Source organism: Choristoneura fumiferana, chromosome 28 (assembly GCF_025370935.1).
Source record: "Choristoneura fumiferana chromosome 28, NRCan_CFum_1, whole genome shotgun sequence".
Taxonomy (NCBI): Eukaryota; Metazoa; Arthropoda; class Insecta; order Lepidoptera; family Tortricidae; genus Choristoneura; species Choristoneura fumiferana.
In genome coordinates, this window is record NC_133499.1 from 317,838 (window position 1) to 340,099 (window position 22,262).

General features: G+C 39.3%; 2 protein-coding genes across 2 annotated transcripts in view; both read left to right on the top strand.

The window, feature by feature from the left end:
• Nucleotides 1-53: 53 nt before the first annotated feature.
• LOC141444000 (SID1 transmembrane family member 1-like) lies at nt 54-12,982 on the top strand (the record flags this gene model as incomplete). Its single annotated transcript, XM_074109452.1, is given in 8 exon segments — nt 54-230; nt 1,893-2,010; nt 2,841-2,963; nt 4,712-4,828; nt 5,494-5,635; nt 7,121-7,232; nt 10,371-10,463; nt 10,922-12,982. Coding segments are annotated over 8 exon segments (1,059 nt in total), but the record flags the coding sequence as incomplete, so codon positions are not given.
• A 3,152-nt stretch (nt 12,983-16,134) lies between these two features.
• PTP-ER (Protein tyrosine phosphatase-ERK/Enhancer of Ras1) overlaps nt 16,135-22,262 on the top strand; it is a 24,373-nt gene continuing 18,245 nt past the window's right edge. Inside the window, exon 1 of the mRNA XM_074109065.1 lies at nt 16,135-16,229. Coding sequence (XP_073965166.1) covers nt 16,135-16,229 — 95 coding nt within the window. The remainder of the gene's footprint in view (nt 16,230-22,262) is intronic.

Below are 22,262 nucleotides of genomic sequence, written 5' to 3' on the forward strand. Positions count from 1 at the left end.
AAACTTATTTTAAAACGGGTCCTAAAATTGTTATTACTTGTTATAACCAACAGATGGTGTTCCAAACGGGGGACCAGGACCTGTGTTACTACAACTTCCTCTGCGCGCACCCTCTCTGGTCGCTGTCTGACTTCAACCACGTATACTCTAACGTGGGATACGTGCTGCTCGGGCTGGCCTTTATGGCGCAAGTGAGAGCGCGACAGGTGCGAGCGAGAGGGAACACTGAGGTGGGTACACTGTATGGGTCAACTAGACTAATAGATAGTATGCATGGTGCGAGTGAGAGCGCGACAGGTGCGAGCGAGAGGAAACACTGAGGCGGGTACATTGTATGGTACAACTAGACTAATAGATAGTATTCATGGTGCGAGTGAGAGCGCGACAGGTGCGAGCGAGAGGGAACACTCAGGTGGGTACATTGTATGGGACAACCAACAGATGAAAGCAGATGGTAGGACCTTGTGCAAGGTCCGCCCGGATTACAACCACCATCTTGCTCGCTAATCCTGCGTGAAGCAGCAGTGCTTGCACTGTTGTGTTTCGGCGTGGAGAGTAAGACAGTCGGTGAAATTACTGGCACTTGAGGTATCCCATCTTAGCCTCTAGGTTAGCAACGCGCCGCATCTGCAATACTCCTGGTGTTGCAGATGTTTATGGGCGGTGGTGATCTCTTACCATCAGGAGACCCACTTGCTCGTTTGCCATCCAGTCGAATAAAAAAAAAGATAACAACCTTTATAATAATTTTCTCAAAAATGTCCGTAAAAGTTGACATTATTTTTACATATCAGAAGGTGAAGTGCATAGTTTATGGTCAGCGAAAAATTAAAAAGTTAAAAAGATTGCAGGCGCGCTAGCTCGACAATAATGAATTAGCGCCTGCAATCAGCCACAATTTTTTTAAAGTTAAAAAGGCCATGGAAATGTTCGCACAAGTCGTTTACAGCCAAGTCTAATGGCCGGTATCAGATATTTTGTTGGAACTCCGGACTTTTGCTATTGGGTCTGAAATAGCTTGTGGTGTTTTCGGTGGAAAAATACACCTGCAGTTTATTTTTAATGAAAAAAGGCGGGATAGCATAAGAAAAATATTGGAATAAATTATATGTTATAATATATTTGAGAAAAAGTTTATTCTGTTTCAGAATTATTCACCATTTTTGAGAAAAGCTTTGTACCTATTTATTAGTCTCGGCTGGCTCGCAAGCTCGTCCGTTTAATACACGTTTTACACTTAGCTAGCAATTGCCTACTTCCGGGCCACGACAATAATCTACTATTGCTAAACCTTTGGAGTTGAATATAGGAGCACGTACTCGTATATCTAAATATCGAAAATTAAAATATCGATACTTAAATTATCGAAACTAACCTAACCTAACTTACTTGAGGTATTTTGACCGTCGACTTTAACTTTAGATATATTAATTTTCGATATTCAGTATACGTCCCCGAGTTAAGTGTATCAGATCACTTCTCGGAGTCGAGATTGCCGATATCTTTTTTTAAATGGAGAAGGCCTGTCTAACACCGGACGGCCTACAACTTATATAATGACTAGACTATCTCTATGCCAAAAATCACGTCGATCCATAGTCAAGATACCACGTCCAGGACTTATCACGCTAACACACACGAGTAATATTTACCTTGACGTTTCGGCAAAATTACAGTGGCAGTGGCAGTGGCCGTTTAGACGTGAAAGACGGACAAACATACAAACACACACACTTTCGCATTTATAATATTAGTATGGATGATTTAAAACTGACCAGAAATTGACCTGATGATGGTAAGTGCACATGCAGCCAATATGTAGACCACTGATTCAGTAGCAGCCTCCCTCCGGCCGTAAGAGCCTGTTCACCGCCTGATTGTGCTGTCCCCAGGGTCTGGGCATCCCCCCCCACTCGGGCATCTTCTACTCGATGGGCCTCGCTCTCAGCATGGAGGGAGTTCTCTCCGCCTGCTACCATCTCTGCCCTAACAAGATGAACTTCCAGTTTGGTAAGTCTATAGTAGTCTGATCTGAGCATCAAATCTGGGCTATTTCTCTCTCAAACGCTATTATGGATATATATTGACGACCGCATAGTACCTACAGTTTTTTTAATCCTTATTTTTAATGTGCCCAGTCCAGTAGCGTAGCGATGGTATTATCCGCCCGGGGCGGAAAAAAAATTTGCCGCCTTCTGATTTAGGTTTTAAAAAAGTATAGTAGGTATACAAGATATCCCGATTTCCCGATTTCGTCGTAGAAAGTAATTGAAAATTTCATGCTCCTACTAATCAGTCTGAATCGTAGGTGCGACAAAACTGTTTATATATGATATATATATATATATATTATTCCGCCCGGGGCACTCTTTTTATATATTTTAATCTAAATGCGTCCGTACTCTATTGCACCTGTACAACGACTGACAAACGTCACATAAGTAGTGTGACAACGCTCTGCGAAGCCAAATTTAACCGAGTCTCTTTCCAAAGACCGATGTGCAATCTTTATGGCTGGGTACTGTACGAATGTACGAGTAGATGGAGAAAGAACACCTGTGAAACGGTGGTGATTGCTTCCGGACAGGTGACCCCCCCCCCTCTAACATAAAAAAACTTTTTTTACGGGTTATAGGTAGGTATTAATTGTAAACGTACATATAATAAGTTAACCAGACCAAACCAGACCAGATCAGACCAGACCAGAGGGAGTCCAGTGGTAGTATAGGGAATGGTGAGGACCTGCGTCGTCCCAGCGGTGGTCTCTTTTTCTGGTTTTTCTGTGCGTCTATGTTTCAGTTTGTATTTTCGATATGCATTGTATTGCTTTGTCAATGCAGATTCGTCGTTCATGTACGCGATAGCTGTGCTGTGTATGGTGAAGTTGTACCAGAACCGTCACCCCGATGTGAACGCGAACGCGCACTCCACCTACATGCTGCTTGCCGTCGTCATGGCTATTGGTCAGTATGTCTGACTTCTAAAGGAAAGCACACCAAATACACTTTTCTAGAGTCTGTCTAATGAAAGCTGAACCCAGCTATTATTTGAGTGGCAACATTATTCAAATGTCATGGGCAATCAGACCAAAGAGTATAACAGCCTTAATTCATAAAAAGTTAGAGCCTCCTTGAAGGCCGATGCTAAAAAACATGATTCATAAACGTCTGTTAGCGCTAATCAGTCGATCAAGGCTCTGCTAAGTTAGAGGACCGTAGACCCTCCTTTATCTCCCTGCTAAGTCAAAATGGCCGCCACAACTTTGAACAGCTGACTTTGACAAGAGCAAAAAACCATACCGAAGACATTTATAGAGAAGGCTACGCAAAGATTAAAAAAAAAACTGAAAATTTATTTTCAGGAATTTGTATTTAAAATCCTCTAAATTAGCAACAATAAATTAACAATAAATATGAAAAAAATTAGGATGATTAACATAATTATGGCTTTTTGCACAACGTAAACATGCGGATCGGTAATGGCGGGAAAACAAACATCACGCTTTTTTTTTTTTTTCCTGCTATTTGCTGTCACTGCTGTCAATTTTTTTATTTAAATTATCGATTAGGCCATTTTTGTCTTTGATTTGTCAAGGTGGCCAACATAACGCGTCTAATCCGTCTATCAGCAGCTCAACAACTAGCAGACTGCTAGCAAGTGTTTATGAATCATACTTCTTGACAACCGTCTAACAAGCTTAATCAGTCTGCTAAGTAACAGACCGATCAAACCTCAATTAAGGTTTTTTTATGAATAAGGCTGTAAGAAAACAGACACTTGAGCTTGTGCTATTATCTATGCGACTTGTTGCGTTTAGTAGGGCGAAACAATCAAAAGTGGTGTGCCACAGATTATTTTAACCATGATAAGCAAATTCAAACAAAAACAAGCAGAGAGGGAAGCCTTGTGCAAATAGAAATAAGAGTGTTTAGATGCGGTGACCGAATTTGTAGGTTAGTAGGCATGGCAAAATATTTTGATACTAATACAATTGTGGTTCCTAAGATTCACTTTTTCTCAAAAATGTTTGTTTTAAACATTTTTATATTCAACATATCGTTGTCATGTGATAGACAGAGAAGCATAAAGTAGGCACGATTCTTCTTCGATTAGGCATACCTAATTGTCACTTTACTTATTCTATGGTGATACCTGGCGATTTTGCGGGTTCAGCTTTCATCAGCCAGACTCTACCTGCTTTACATCAAAAGCTGGCTAAAATCAGTTCAAGTCAAAATATCTTCGTTCAATTTAGGCTATAACAAGCACTTATGAATGACAAAAAAAAATCTACCACCGGTTCGGAAAAACCTCTGTTGAGAAGAATCCGGCAGGAAACTCAATGAGGTATATTTATATTTTTAAGAAGATTTACAATATTTAATACGACTTAATTTGTTAGAGTTCCGAACCCAAAGAGTGCCAACGGAACCCTGTTACTGAGACTTCGCTGTCTGTCTGTCACAGGGCTCTATCTCTTGGGTCGTAGTAATAGACACTTGAAATTTTCACAAATTATGTATTACTGTGGCCGCTATAACAACAAATACTAAAAATAGAATAAAATAAATATGAAAGGAGGACTCCCATACAACAAACGTGATTGTTTTGCCGCTTTTTGCTAGTGTCTAATATTCTATAGATAATGGTACGGAACCCTTCGTGCGCGAGTCCGACGCGCTAGACCTGTTCAAACCTGTCTCCCCCGCAGGCCTGTTCGGCATCGTGTACCCGAGCGTGTACTTCTGGGTGTTCTTCACGATACTGCACCTGGCGACGTGTTTCGTACTCACCATGAAGATATACTACGTCGGGCAGTTCCAGATAGGTAAGGGAATATTCTGTACTACTAATATTGTAAATGCGAAAGTATGTGAGTGTGCGAAATCGACAAGAATGTCGTCAATTCAAATTTAAAGTTATCTTTCTCTGTCAGTAGTTGTGTTTCTGACAGAAGTTATTAGATTCTGATAGTATTTATATGTTTCTGACAGTAGTGATCAGTTTCTGACAGTATTTATGTTATTCTCACCGTAGTTATGTGATTCTGATCGTAGTAATGTGTTTTTGATCGTAATTATATGTTTCTGACATTAGTTATGTGTTGTTGTCAGTAGTTGTGTATTTCTGACCGTAGTTATGTGCCTCTAACCGTAGTTATTTGTTTCTCACCGTAGTTATGTGTTTCTGACAAAAGTTATTAGATTCTGACAGTATTTATGTGTTTCTGACAGTATTTATGTGATTCTGACCGTAGTAATGTGTTTCTGATCGTAGTTAAGTATATGTTTGTGACATTAGTTATATTTTTTCTCGCCTTATGTGTTTCTATCCGTAGCTATGTAATTCTGACCGTAGCTATGTGTTTCTGACCATAGTTATTCGAATTTGATAGTATTTATGTTTCTGACAGTAGTGATCAGTTTCTGACAGTATTTATGTGATTCTAACCGTAGTAATGTATTTCTGATCGTAGTTATATATTTGTGACAGAGCGTGCGATATTCAGCCGGACGGTGGCGGCGTTGTACGCGCGTCCCGGCGGCGTGGCGTCGTTCCTGCGGCCGGCGTACGGCGCGCGCGCCGCGCTGCTCGCGGTCGCCAACGCCGCCAATTGGGCGCTCGCCGGCCTAGGGTGAGTCGCTTGCGGGTTGTTACCGGGAGCGGGAGTTGCGGGTCGCTATGAGTTCGCCGCTAGAGGCGCTGGTGTAGCGAGAGGGCTCCGGAATGTCAAATGTCACCGTTTTTGGGTGAGCTACGCGGGTTTATTTATAATTAGAATAGTTTTGTGGATATTTTGCAATACCTGAAATTGTTTATGGCAATTATGCGTTCCGGGGCAATGAATGTCTGTGTTTTGAGACAGTTTTGTCTTTCGGAAACCTTTGTCCTCCCTTTTTTTCGAATAAAACGGGACTACGCAACACTGTGGCATGCTCGCTAATTTTAAGGTACGGTTTTAAGGCATTAAATACGATTTAAATGTAAATTTCGTTTTCACGCCCGTAATAACAAACTATCCACTATACTGCAGGCAGGACCTTCGTCTACAGTGGCGCCAACTGGTGAGCGCGAAAACGGTAGCACACATTGTGATAAATGTATTTTATTTCCTCGCAGTGGTCGTGAAAAGCACATTGTTTAGTCTCGGCTAAAAGTGCAATAGATAAACTCGTTTTATCGTATTATATTAAACTAACTCGTTCGTCTATTGCTTACTTTCTAGCCTTTACAACAATGTACTATAATAACTTGCATGTGGTAGGACCTTGTGCAAGGTGCGCCCGGATTGCTACCACCATCTTGCTCGCTAATCCTGCCGTGAAGCAGCAGTGCTTGCACTGTTGTGTTTCGGCGTGGAGAGTAAGACAGCCGGTGAAATTACTGGCACTTGAGGTATCCCATCTTAGGCCTCTAGGTCGGGAACGCATCTGCGTGTTGCAGATGTTTATGGGCGGTGGTGATCTGTTACCATCAGGAGACCCACTTGCTGGTTTGCCAACCAGTCGAATAAAAAAAAACTACGGGCAAAAAGTACTGTGCCATGGCTCGCACATGATTTGTCTGGATCGTGTCGATTGATTTGGAATGCAGTGATATCTATCTCACGCGCGATCAATCCAGATAAGCCACGCCGCCATCTCAGTACCTAAGAGATATTCTAGTATATAAGCTAGCATGGACTAAGGACCCATACATCCCTGTATTTCCTGTATTATTATTTTTTGTATTTTTTTTCTTTAATTGTATAATATAGTTTTTAAGTATTTTATTTGTAATTATATTTTGATGAAAAAATGACTTTCTGCCAAGTTTCTTGCGGCGCATTCTTCTTGGCAATGATGGTCTTTCCGAAAGCGCTGGTAGTTTAAAAAAATGACGTGTAAAAGTGCCATTGCGGCCTATTTACTGAATAAATCATTTGATTCTTTTTTTTTTCACGTACGTTCATAATGTATGGAGAGAGTTCTGTTCAGTGGTACTTCGAGAGATCAGTAAACGAGTCGAAGTAACCCGCACAAGACCTATTCACTCCCCCACGTATTTTTCCCCTAAAAGTACAGTCAACAAAAAAGCTTGTATTAAAAATGAAATGATTAACAAAATACATATTTAACAGCATGTACGAGCACAACAAGGACCTGGCGCGCCACCTGCTGGCCGTGCTGATGGGCAACGCCGTGCTCTATCTGCTAGCTTACGTGGTCGCCAAACTCGCGCACCGGGAGACGGTACGACTATACAGACGAACGCACACAAATCAATAGCCTATCTAATATTATACGAGTAAACACAAAACAAGACTTCTCTATTTATACTGAATGACAGTAAATCACCAAAAAGCAGGGCATGTCTTAGGAAAACAGGACGGGTGTCAGGCAACCCTGTACTTGAAAAAAAAAAAGTGTGTCGAATAAACTATTTTTTTTAAGAATTTAAGTTTAAACATTAACTACTAGCTTTTGCCCGCGTGGTATTCGTTTATCGCGCGCTGTTCCCTCGGGTACTGTATATTTTTCCGGGATAAAAAGTAGCCTATGTCACTCTCTGGCCCATAAACTATCTCTATGCCAAAAATCACGTCGATCCGTCGCTCCGTTTCGACGTGAAAGATAGACAAACATACATATAAACACACACACTTTCGCATTTATAATATTAAAGTATGGATATACGTTCAGTGTAAGTATAAAATGCTATAAACCTACTTTCAAATAAAAAAAAACGCAATCAAATCGGTCCACCCGTTTAAGAGCTACTGTGCCACATAGCGGTCAAACTTATAACACCCCTCTTTTTGCGTCGGGAGTTAAAAAACAAGACGATTCACCCTAAACCTAGCAAGTTGAGACGAGTGTACTCAATTTAAGCTTCGTTGGATTCTTTTAGAACGAAAATAACTTTTAAAAAATACAAAAAGATACACACACTCACACACACCAAACATCACGCCTGTATTCCCAAATGGGGTAGGCAGAGCACACGAAACGTTACCGCTTCGGAGCCACTCTTAGCAATTTCATGTTTAAAGTTTGACAAAAACGGTGCAATAGTGACAGGTTGCTAGCCTGTCGCCTACGGTATACCTTAACCTATATCCTCAGTCGCCTCTTAAGACATCCACGGAGGAAATGGAGAGGTGTAATTCTAACCCGACACCACACATGTCTTAAAAGATGATCTTATAGAAGACTAGCTTTTACCCGCGGCTTCGCTCGCGTTAACCATTAACATTTCAAAGAAGCAAGCAAGCAAGCCAGCAAGCATGCAAGTGAGCATGTAAGCAAGCATGCAAGCAAGCATGCAAGCAAGCATGTAATTATGCAAGGAATAGTGCAAGCAATCATGCATTCGAGCATGCAAGCAAACATGCATTCAAAGCTGCATTCTAGCATGCAAGCAAGCATGCAAGTGAGCATGTAAGGAAGCATGTAATTATGCAAGGAATAGTGCAAGCAAGCATGCATTCGAGCATGCAAGCAAGCATGCATTCAAAGCTGCATTCTAGCATGCAAGCAAGCATGCAAGTGAGCATGTAAGGAAGCATGTAATTATGCAAGGAATAGTGCAAGCAAGCATGCATTCGAGCATGCAAGCAAACATGCATTCAAAGCTGCATTCTAGCATGCAAGCAAGCATGCAAGTGAGCATGTAAGGAAGCATGTAATTATGCAAGGAATAGTGCAAGCAAGCATGCATTCAAAGCTGCATTCTAGCATGCAAGCAAGCATGCAAGTATGTAAGGAATAGTGCAAGCAAGCATGCATTCGAGCATGCAAGCAAACATGCATTCAAGCATGCAAGCAAGCATGCAAGCAAGCATGCAAGCAAGCATGCAAGCAAGCATGCAAGCAAGCATGTAAGGACGCATGTAATTATGCAAGGAATAGTGCAAGCAATCATGCATTCGAGCATGCAAGCAAACATGCATTAAAGCATGCAGCAAGTCAGCATGTAAGCAAGCATGTAAGGAAGCATGTAATTATGCAAGGAATAGTGCAAGCAAGCATGAATTCGAGCATGCAAGCAAGCATGCATTCAAAGCTGCATTCAAGCATGCAAGCAAGCATGCAAGCAAGCATGCAAGCAAGCATGCAAGCAAGCATGCAAGCAAGCATGAAAGTGAGCATGTAAGTAAGCATGTAATTATGCAAGGAATGTTGCAAGCTCTGCTGCAAGCAAGCATGTAAGCAAGCATGCAAGCAAGCATGCAAGCAAGCATGCAAGCAAGCATGCAAGCAAGCAAACAAACATGCAAGCAGGCATGCAAGCAGGCATGCAAGTGAGCATGTAAGTGAGCATGTAAGCAAGCATGTAATTATGCAAGGAATAGTGCAAGCAAGCATGCATTCGAGCATGCATTCAAGCATGCAAGCAAGCATGAAATTTTGCAAGAAATAGTGCTAGTAGTAAGCATGCATTCAAGCCTGCATTCAAGCATGCAAGCAAGCATGCATTAAATCATGCAAGCAAGCGTGGAAGCAATCGTGTAAGCAAGCATGTGATTATGCAAGAAATGGTGCAGCAAGCAAGCAAGCATGCTTTTTAACACATTATTAAGTCAGCTCAGTCAGCTCCGCGGTTAGAATACAAAAACAAACTTTTGGTCATCCCTTGGGAATGGCAATTTTTTTCGGGATAAAAATATCCTATTATTTATTCTGGACCTCTAATATGACGTATGCAAAATTTCAATGGAATCGGTGCAGTAGTTACGGCGTGAAAGCGTAACAAACAAACAAACAAACAAACTCACTTTCCCTTTATAATAGTAAGGATTGTTGCACCAAGCAGAAAGTTATTTATTATTGCACCGAGTGCCGATTTGGAGTCTTTAAAAAGCACGAAAGCAATATAAATTACTTAATGCGAGGTGCATAATCTGCTTTTCTTTCAACTATTACAGGAATAGTAGACGAAAAAAAACTCATGCTAAACAATGAATAGGAAAGAAATGTCACTAGCACTCGATGATTCCATTTTTGTAAGTTTACATTCGCAATCTCAAAAAATGACCACGGAAAATTCGCAAGGTTCCCGCGAATTTGTTTTTTTTTTATTTGCTACTCTTTCGGATGGGCGCCAGGTTGGCCAACCAAACACACTAAGTTTTTTTTTTAATACGGCTACTTACTGTTTTTGATAGGATTGGTAGCAACAGTTTTTTGTACGCAATCTGTCAAATTTCATAAGACCGTTAGGTTGACCAACCTAACACTAGATTTTTTTACACTATGCAGGCTAATTTTCTAAAAAAAATACTTGTGTTACCTCTTTGGTGATGCAATTTTAAAAAATCTAAAATACACATGTCCTGGGTAAACAGAACGGTTCGCAACCCTATCCTGATGTGTCCACACCGTGTGCAGGTCCCGATCCGAGCGTGGGTGTTCGGCGCGCTCGCGCACGTCTGCTGGGGTGTGGCGCTATACTTATTCCTGGACGGACACACGCGCTGGGCTGTGAGTATACATTAAGGGGCTGTTTCACCATCCATTGATTAGTCTTAACTGACGGTTAATCTGTCATCTCCCAGGATAACAGGATCAAAGGAATTTGGGCACAAATTTGTGCCTCTGGGAGAGGACAGGTTAAATGTGATGCCGTCTCTATTTGTTTTGTTCGAATAGACGGAGACGGCATCACATTTAACCGTCAGTTCACACTAACATGCAGGCTACCTTGGTTGCAACCCCAAATAAAACCCCGACCTAACTGTGCTTGTCATGAAACCCGTGGTCGGTAAATGAGTCGTTGCCCGTACTAATTTTCTTGTCATGAAGCCCAAGGTCGGTAAATGAGTTTGTTACTGCAAAACAACCCGTAAATTATTAAAGCGAAAAATATCAACTCTAGTAAGCCGTCATGTCATACACGACGCGTTTCGGCTCCAAAACGAGTCATCATTTTTTTTTTTCAGGAAACCCCCGCCCAGTCCCGCCGCCGCAACGCTGTGTGCTCTTCTCTCCAGTTCTACGACAGCCACGACTTGTGGCACATCGCGTCGGCCGCGGCGCTGTATTTGTCGTTCAACATGTTGCTAGTTATCGACGACCCGTTAGCTAATACGCCGAGAGAGCTCATACCTGTTTTTTAAATATGACCTATATTGATGATTTGGTTTCTTGATTGATGATTGGTTTTTACAAGGTCTGTCTGTCTGTAATCAAATCTTGGAAGTCAAATTGGACCAACTTCCAGTAGTTGGATTGGCTTGAAATGTGGTATTTTTAATAATTATAACAATAATTTGGTATGCAAATGTAGTTTGCGTGACAATACAAGTACAGTCAGCAAAAAAAGCTTGTATTAAAAATTGAATATTTACCAAAAACTTATTTCAACTGACGATTGATTTCTTGATTGATGGTTGATTTTTTGACTGATGTTTAGTCACTTGGTTGATGATAGATTTCTTGATTAGATTTGTTTTTATGATTTGAAGAAATCACAACCAAGATTATTGATCGATTGATTTCTTGATCGATTTTTTGACTGGTGTTTAGTTCCTTGATTTATTTCTTGATTGACGTATGATTTCTTGACTGACGATTGATTTCTTCAATGAGATAGATAGATAGATAGATAGATAGAATATTTATTTAAAACAGCATACAAAGCTCAAAGTACAATAGAAAGTATACAATAATACCTTTTTTTACTTAAAACTAGCACCAAAATAAAGTTCACTTGTTATTCTTTAAATTGATAAATTGAGAGGCCTGCGACGATGTCTAGAATAGGCGCTGACTCAGCATATACTGCAGTAACCTGCAGTGCTGATATTCTGTCAGAAACCCATGGCATGAGAATTCATTTCTTGATTCATGATTAATTCCGCCGCCGATGGACATCCATAACTCAAGCTGAGTTACGGATGATTTGCCGGCCCTTTGAGAAATGATACAAGAACTTCTCGTTCAAGAGTAGATACGCGCTACGTCCGATAGGAAACCGACCGGAATCCGTGAAAATACAGTCTGGAGTAGTTATAAGAACTTATAATGGTTCCGTAATCAGATTTCCGTCATCAGAAGTGTAAAATTCGAACTGCGTATCTCGCCGTCCCGGTGAAGCTTACATAATTTAATACGAGAGCGAGAGGGACGGTACGATACGAACTTTGAATTTTGTAGTCTCCCTGATTTGGATCCGCGGAACCGCACTAAAGGTATAATATAGTTTTTTAAGTGAGCAAAGATGATCAAAACTAGCATGATTAACATTTATGGCCGCGGTTAATGTGCTTAACGGAATATACCTACGATCCGTAATTGATACTGTGGAAAACCTAGGTACATATAATATAATTTTTGTGTGAAATAAATGCTAGATCAAAGTTGCTGTTTTTTTGTAGTATTACCTATTAGCTGGAAAATAATTAAAAGTCGGATAAATAATTACGAAACTAACCTTAAAAATGAAGAAGCGTAAATTATTATGATCTCTTTCTAATGACAAGTGCTTTCAAGGTACTCCTTTATTCATTACTCATTAGGATATTAAATAGTAAACTATTTGGTGCTTCTTAATTATTCGGCTTCCTTATAATAAATGAGACATGTATTATTAACGTAGTTTTAACGAAATTGTATTGTAATAAAATTTCGAAGCAGAAGCTTTTTTCGCGGGTAACTTTTTTTTTAATAATAAAATGTCGCAGGTCACGCCTTTGACATCCATACAGCCAAGAACTAAAGAGGTGCAATGACGTAAATTAAAAAATGTTACCATAGGTCGCTAGTTTCCCCAGAATTAGGGGTATTATAGTTACTTTATTCGAGCACCGCATGTAACCTACGATGTCTTATTTTAAATGGTTGTGACGTGGAGAATACAATGTAAATCGTAATTTTAATGCTAGCATTCACTTATTTATATATGCCCGTGGCATTTAGTCAAATGTAGCCAATAAAGTTTCAGTTATCTTCTGGATTTTGTACGTAAAATAAAATAATACTTGTAAATAAGTTGAAATAAAGATTTTTTTTTTGTAAACAAATTAGACGTCTTTTAATGTTTATTATTATTATTATGTGTCTTACATGAAAATAAATGAATTTGAATTTATCATTTTCTACTAATAAGTACTCCTTCATTGAATAAACGGATATATCAAAGAGGAAGGAGATAGTAAAATACTTTGCAGCACACCCACACCGATATGATAAGTTTGTGGGTGTGCGTGTTTTTGATTTGTGACCGTGACCTCAACTCTGGTGGCACTACCTATACCTACTTACGAATTTGCACGGAACCCTCGGTGCGTGAGTTTGACTCGCACTAGACCGGTTTTTGCAGAATAAAGTTTTGTATTTTTTCAAAATGGACCAGATACGGGGGTTTTCGCTTTCAGTTGCGCGGCGAACATTTATTTTAATAATTAAGCAATACAAAGACAGATTAGCGAGGTCTATTGCTTACTAAGCCGCCATTTCAAATGTGATTGCAACGCAAAATACATACCAGTAGGTCATTATGCCAAGTGAAAATATTATTAATGCACAATTAGCATGATTAAAGTTAAAGAATAGATGATAGTGTTATTTGATAAAATTGATTTTGTCCACGATTACAACGCTTAAGGCTGCCTGTTCACTGGAGCGGAGCGAGGCAGCGGAACGGAGCAAGAGAGTAATGCGGAGCGGAGTTATGGACTGTCCGTCTATAGGCAGGCATGGAGCTAGATAGCGGAGGCGGAGCGTGAAAGTATTTGGAGCAGCGCTGCGGAGGCGCGGAGCTATAGGTACTTCGTTTTTTTTAGCATTAGAAAAAGGGTAAACAATCTTGACAAGTCTTTTTACTATTTATTTATCGTATGGCGATTACACACTGGTTAATACATTTTTCAAAAAATTATCTCATGCAATTGATATTATAACTTAAATTAAAAACGTTTTTAAAAACAGTAACTATTAGGTACTTATAATTACCAAAAGAATGTAAACGATCATATATGTCCGTGCTAATTGTTAGGTACATATTTGCTGTGACTTATTTTTAAAAGTGTTTTTCAATAAAAAGACACGTCGAGATCGCTTACCTTCTCTCCAATGCTAAAAAAACGAAGTAGAATAGCGGAACAGGCCCTGTACTACGGATTGCTAAATTCGAACTTCGTATCTTGCCGTCTCGCTGCCACTAATATTATTTAATACGAGTGTGAGAGGGACGGTACGATACGAACTTGGATTTTCGCATTTTAAAGTAGCCTCCCAGAGCGGGAAAGTAATGCGGAGCTGAGTTGCGATCGCCAAAGCGGGTCGGATTTTTTTTCAAACATCCCTGTCCAAGATGTAATCATTAATTTTATAATTTGTCTTTAGACAAATAAAATAAGTAAATACCGCTGGGCATCTGATACCACTAGACCTAGACACAAACTAAGCTAAGCTTGTGCTACGGGTAAGTCCTAAGCAACGGATAAAAAAACTTAAATAGGTAGATACTTAAATACGTATAAGTAAGACACCTACGTAGTCGAGAGCAAACATTCGTATTTTTAATACAAATATCTGTCTAGACCGGGGATTAAACCCGGGACCTCAAATATCGTAGTCATGTAGGTTCTCGGACTACTGGACTCTCCAGTTGTTCAAAGGGTCGGTATCAAAACGACTGAATCTACAAAATGACTAGATCGCAAAACGATCACAGATGCAGATTCTCTCTATGTATCAATAATATGACATGGTAGAGAAACAAATTAATAAAGGGGCTCAATTGCTAGATGCACATTTTAAATAAACGTCATCATCTCATCATCACCTCGGCCTATATACGTCCTACTGCTTTACACAGGCCTCCTCTCAAAACGAAAGGCCTTGGGCCGTAGTTCCCATGCGGGCCCAATGCGAATCGGAAACTTCACACACGGTTTCTTCACGATGTTTTCCTTCACCGTAAATCTCATGGTATATTTCAAATGCAATTTCCCACATAAATTTAAAAAAATTTAGAGGTACAAGCCCGGGATCGGATCCACGACCCTCTTAATAAGTGTGTTTTGCGCTAAACGCCTATATTGATTAAAATTGTGTTACAATGTCCATTAACATCTCTTCCTCAATGACCTGAGCTCAATGAATGCCCAGGCAATAACGCTCAATGAAAACTAGAGCAATCTAAAGAAAAACTACCCTCTACAACCAAAACAACCTTCCTACATCATCACAAAGTGCACAATCCAACACAAAAACATTTCAAAATCTACGATCGATCAAAAATGACGTTTCAAATTACCCCAACCGCCAGTTTCCCGCCAAAATGATTTCAAATTTAACCCACTGCGTTCAAGTAGATTTTTGTGTTAAACAGGTTGTTCTTAAGCTGTTTTTGAGCTGTGGAGGTGGATGTGCACCGGTGACCTCGTTAGAGGCCAGGGGTTGCCCCAGTGCCCCAGTTGGGGCCGCGCCCTCGCCCGCGCATGCGTGCCGCTCTACGGAGCCCGAGCGGCGGGATAAGATGGGGTAAAATTTGCAAAGAAACGGGGAGATTTTGGATGTCTCCCCGATTAAGTATCAAGATATCCTAAGAGCGCTTTCGTACTTCTTCTGATTCATACCCGTGAAAATACGGTGTGGTCTGGTAGTCGTAGAACTATTATGAAATTTGGTATAGAGATAGTTTGTGATCCTGAGTAGGAGAGGATAGTTATCCTGGTAATTTCAAATTGCATTGTTCCCGCGGAATAACGACAAGCGAAATATTCACAGACGGCGTCGCGGACAACAGCTACTTAAACATGTTTGCTACGAAATTAAGAGCGTTTCTACCTGCTGAGCTGGCAACGTTGCATTTTTGTTAGTTTTCCTCGATTATTCCATAAAAAATGAATGAAAATAAAAAATGTGGTCCGATAGAACTCTTCTTAATATATAAAGTTAATGTGTCTACTCCAATAATTACTCGTGATAGACTTTTATCTTCGTTTTTAAAGAATATAACTTTTTTAAGCTTCTGATATTTCGACGCAGCTGCGAGCAGAATGCGTAATCAAAGATAACATTTTACCTATCAACACTAGTGAAAAGAGAGTTGATTGGCCAGTCGAGTCGGAATAGTAAAATAAGTGTATCCGGGAAAACGGTTACACTAAACAAGGGGCTGGAGAGGCGCTGCAGCGCGTCAGGAATGTTCGCGGAGGCGCGCACGGACGGCTTCCACGCGATCATGCGCAAGCGCGCCGCGTCCCTGCTGCAGCGCGTCGCCAACAGCTCCAAAGCCGCGTATCCACTAGAGGCAGCCTCGGGCCGAGCAGCTGCCTCGCTCCGAGGCCGCGCAAGTGGAGACGCTGCCAAAGGCACGGCTCAGACTGAGGCTCCTTTGAGCACGGCCAAAAAACCGACAAAATATGGCTCGGCTCGCGGTGCTCGGCCTGAGGCTGCTCTAATGGATATCGCTTGCATGTAGTAGCGACCAAGTAGCTAGTATTGAATTGTTTTTAAGCAAGATTTAATTAACTTTACTTAAGTACTAACATAAAAATAAGGCTTTGTAACTAACAAACTATGGATAATAATCCGAATTAAAAACATTATTATATTATTATATTATTATTAAAGTCGTGAAGCCGAGAACAGCATCAGAGGACAGAACAAGATCCAGCCTGAGGTTATACCCTCTGGAAATGGCGACAAGTAATGTACAAGAGCTAACTATAGGCGAGTCAAAATATACTTACTTACTAATATTATAAATGCGAAAGTGTATTTGTCCGTCTTTCACGCCATAACGAGCCACGGATCGACGTGATTTTTGGCATAGAGATAGTTTGAGCCCGAGAGTGACATAAGCTACTTTTTATCCCGGAAAAGTTCACACTTCCCGAGGGAACAGCGCTGTGTAAGTAAAAGAAGCGTATAAAAAACATGTGTAATGGGAGGGGTTCTCCTTTTGGTCACGGTTTGGTGTACACGAGTTTCCTTTTAGAGGGACGAGAATGTTGGCTGACAGGCAACCAACTGTACATCCTAAATGTAGCCGATTAGTTTTTAAAATGCTATTGTCTCTGAACATGATTTCTACTTTAGAGCGCGATAATGTATTTTACAAAGTTCTAAAAATACAAGGTTCCTGAAAATACAATCCGCAAAGCCGCACTGTTATCTTATCTATCATCCGAGGCATATTCATGAGTACCTACTGTTTGGTATTTCCAAAACTCTAACGCAAGAACTGACCTCCCTGGGACGCATCGCTTGCAACACTGGATGCCAAACGTTTTATTATAAAGACCCGCCCGAGACCTTCCTACACTTACACGTATAAGGATAGTGGTCAATTACATTGCGCGCCTTGTAATAGGACCTTTAAGACTAAGTTTGGCTTTGCCAGCCATATTCAGGCACATAATAAACAAGCCTAAAGGTTCGCCTTTGTCGGACACGACATGGAAGACAGCATCATCATCATTTCCAAAACTATACAAAGTATTTTAGATGTTTCGGATAGCGATTGGGTTAGATTGACTTCACACCCCCTTAAAGGTTTTAGAAAGTTTTTTTTATTCAAAAAGTCGTTACGTATATACAGGATGTTCAGTCAAATTAACAGGACCATTAGCTGTATGTAATATGTTGATTATTTCTTAAATAAAAAAAACCACTTCAGTTTCATCAGTAAAATTAAATCAAAAATATATTTGCGTTATTTCAAAGTAAGTACATTAATTACTTAAGTACATTTTTTCTTTTGTACATACATAGGTACTTGTGCTTTTATGTACTCTGTGGTGTAGATAACAAAACTCAAAGGTGCTCCAGTTGCCTATTTACATGAGATAACGTTAATTGCTAAATGACGTCATTATCATGTCATTCATCATGTGTAATAAAACAAATTTCTTGTGACTTACTCATGGTGGTCTGAACCACCACCACCAATCCACCGCAACTTCATCCTCTAAATCCTCGGGTTGAGTTTGTAAGGCGTATTGTGTGGTGATGGCGATAGATTGGTTTGTGTGATTTGTGTGTTTTTACAGTGTGGAGGTGGAAGAGCTACTTGAACAGACATTTTTTGGATAAGTGACGCCTGATGGAATAAATTATTTACAGTAATTTTGACTGTACGAGAAAAAAGAGCGAACCTGCAAATCCTTAATAATATTATTTCTTACCATCAGCGCTTTCCGTTATCCCTCCTATCTTCTCATATCTTCGTCATACTTCATGTTCTCAATAAGTATATGACATGAATATTTAAAACGCTTCACCCTTAATTATTATGTTTAATATATAAGTAACCGTAAGTCATTAATAGTAGATTATTGTCGTGGCCTGGAAATAGGCAATTGCTGGCTGAGTATGAGTATTAAACGGACGAGCTTGCGAGTCCGTTTAACTAATACGAAGCCAGCAATTGCTATTCCAGCCGTGACTAATATAAAGCTTTTCTCAAAAATGGTGAATAATTCTGAAATAGAATAAACTTTTTCTCAAAATATATTATATATTTTTTTTATATTTTTTCTTATGCTTTCCGCCTTTTTTCATTAAAAATAAACGTGTATTTTTCCACCGAAAACACCACAAGCTATTTCAGACCCAATAGAAAAAGTCCGGAGTTCCAACAAAATATCTGATACCGGCCATTAGACTTGGCTGTATACGACTTGTGCCAACATTTCCATGGCCTTTTTAACTTTAAATAAAATGTGACTGATATGCAGGCGCGCTAATTCATTATTGTCAGCTAGCGCGCCTGCAATCTTTTTAACTTTTAATTTTTCGCTGACCATAAACTATGCACTTCACCTGATATGTAAAGAATAATGTCAACTTTTACGGTCATTTTTGAGAAAAACTGTTTACTTATTTCTTCATTCTTCTTCTTTACATAGTATTAAATAAAAGTAACTTCCCGCTGAACGCTTAGATCTTTTGAACTAAGCGACGGATTTAAGTGCGGTGTTTTACTATCAGTTAGGTAATCTTTCACGGAAGGTGTAAGTATCTAGTAGTAACACACAGGTTTCGTTAACCTACAGTTTTTTTGGAAATGGAGCTAAAAACTATAACCTTACCAACAAAACCGGCCAAGATTGTGTCGGATACGCACGAAATAGGGTTCCGTAGCCGTTACGAAAAAATTAAGTAATATTTTTTTAAGGATTTCGTATTTTGTACGGAATATTCCAAGTTTAGGTATATTTTATATCTAAACTTGGAATAATATATTTTTTTAATTTTTTATTGTCCCATTTTGTCGGCATAGTTTACATATATATTCGTGCAAAATAATAGCTTTCTAGCATTGATAGTCCCAGAGCAACACATGACAAAACTATAAGGCGAGACATGGCGAAACTATAAGGGTTCCGTTTTTTCTATTTTGGCTACGGAACCCTAAAAAGCTGGACAATCCCCCACTTTGTTACTTCGAAGTTCAATATCTCAAAAACGGCTGAATCGATTTTGATGAAATATGTTTCAGAACCATTGCTAAAAACCTGCTTTCTAAAAAAAAACCGCATTCAAATCGGTCCACCCGTTTAAGAACTACGGTGTCATAGATACACACATACAGACAGACAGACACACATAGCGGTCAAACATATAACACCCCTCTTTCACGTCGGGGGTTAAAAATGCCTTTTATTAGAAAGCATATTTTGAAAATTATACCCATGCGAAGCCGGGGCGGATCGCTAGTAGTAGTTATTAAATTTGAATAACCACAGTCGGTGCAAATCATGTAATGTGAACGATAAAACAATACTCAATGCATAACAGCTGATGCTGTTGGTTTCTGGTTACCTCAATTATGAAAACATTGACACGTATTCGTATGTCGCGAGTGTTCAATAACAATTGATCTTGATTTGCCTTTGGTTTTCCAAACAGTGGGTACATTTGCAATTTGTCAGTCACGGAAATAACAAATTATTGTGTTAGACCCGATTTCAAAAGTGACGTCAACCCAATGACTTCGCACGACTCGTCATCATGACGTCACACGATAAAATACTAATTGTCCTCTAGAAATATGTCATTAGTCATTATGTCGAGTGCTTTGTCAACAAGTTAAGTGATTTTTAACTGGATAGGATCACACATCTTCTTATGATAAATACCTACAATACCTAACATGGTCATGCATTGAAGGTCAAACTTTCCGCTGTGCCAAAGACGTATTAAGTAATATTTACCAAACAAATACGTCGTGAAAATGGTTTTGCTTTCGTAATAGAAGTTTAAATAACCTAACAATTTATTACGCAAGGGAAATAAAAATTCACAGCTGGCAACATTATCAGCTTTTGTTGTTCCGAAAGAAAAATGGCTGACTGGTTGAACGTCAAAACTTGGATGGTGTAGTGGAGTGACTGAAACGTGCAATTTTATCTCGGAATACGCCTAAAAACGATATTTTACTAGTTGTGTCGTGTTGGTGTGTTATCTAACAAGCGTCCTGTGGTAACCCATAATCGATTATCAAGTTTAAAAGGGTGAAAAACTGCAAGTATTGACGAGAGCAACTTCAATGCACCGTAAGTGTAATATATCGTTTATTTCCCCGTTCCCATCAATTAAATCCTCAAATATATTGACTAACGCAAATAAAAACAACGGAAGTATCTAAAACAGTCATTCATAACTCAATAACACAAGCAGTATTGTTAAATAAAGTTTTTAAAAACACGTAATTTTTCTAACTGGATTAACGTCAAAATATTAAAATTTTATGCAAAAATAAGTGTCTGAGATCGCTTAAAATCGTGACTGTATCGTTTAAACTTAAAACAATGACAATTAGGATGTAATTTTTGTGCGTTTCAGTCATTTTTGCGCGCTCGGAGCTTGTGTCAGTGGTTTTTAAATAGACTGGTGTTTGTCATTCGAAATGATACTTTATGCCGTCATTGGGTTAGTGAAAATCACTTGACATAGTGCTAGATTGGAGGTTAAACAGTGTTTGGGAGATATAGAGATCACTTGGGCAAAGCTAGCTGATGTCATTTGTTGTTGGACTGTCATGTTATAAGCATGTTTTTACTGAAAATCCATTTAGATCAGAATGGCTCTCTTTATTTAGTGATAGTGGAGGTTGAAATAGAGAAATGGATGAAGTGTGAATGCAATTGCTTTCATTTTGTGCTTGGAAATGAGAAAAGTGAAATAAAAGTGCCACTGTTAGTTAATTATGACTGTTGCGTATCTGAAGAGTAAGTATAAAATGTATTATGAAGTTATTTGAGTACAGTATTCTGTACAATTGTTGAATCAGTTTGTTATCCATACTTAATATTATCAATGCGAAAGTGTGTGTGTTTGTATCTTTGGCCGTCTTTCACAACAAAATGGAGTGACTGATCAATGTGTTTTTTGGCATAGAGATAGTTTATAGTCTAGAAAGTGTCATGGGCTACTTTTAATCTCGGAAAAATGCACAGTTCCCGAGGGAACAGCACGCAATAACGGAATTCCATGTGGGCAAAGCTGCGAGCAAAAGCTAGTATATACTATTGAAGATCTATTATTTACTGACGAAACCCTGTGTGATTACCAATTATACATATACTTCTAGAAATCTTAAGTAAAACAGCATAGTTCAGTATTTATATTTTTGGCCTTGCTATGTTCGACTGGACTAATAGTCATGATCGACCAGTTGATCGCCTACCACTGGTTGGCGACCCCTGTACTATAGGGACTTAATTTTTTTGGATTAAAATTGTCTTTTTCATAATTATTCATTTTATGGTTTAGTTACAGAAAATTGATAAATAGAAAGAATAAAAAGTAAATCTTAATAATGACAGTTGAAAGGAGAAATTGACTAAGCAACATTTTTTTAAGATAGTGAGTCATACATGTTCGGAATCAGTAAACTTTTCTCTATCGTTTGAGCTGTCTCAAAGTTTGCACAAAAATGTTGCCGAGTCCATTTCTCCTCTCAACGATTGATGTTTTAATTGTTTTGCAATAATCCTGGTTGGCATACAGTTGAACATGAGTCACATAAAATGGGGTTAGAGGTAAACACGCAAAAAAAAGATTTTCCTTCCACTAATATAAACCACCCACCCCCACCCACTCTCCTCTCATCCACTCAAAGGTTGACTGGTAGAGATCCCTTAAAGGGATAAGTCCGCCTTTGTACAAGTATCTTAAAGTTTGTCAGTTGTATTTTGTTAATTTTCTTTTGTACAATAAAGAGTTTACATACATACGTACATACAATATAAATGCGCAAGTTTGTTACGTCTTCACATCTAAACTGCTGAACCGATTTAGATGAGATTCGGTAAACAGATT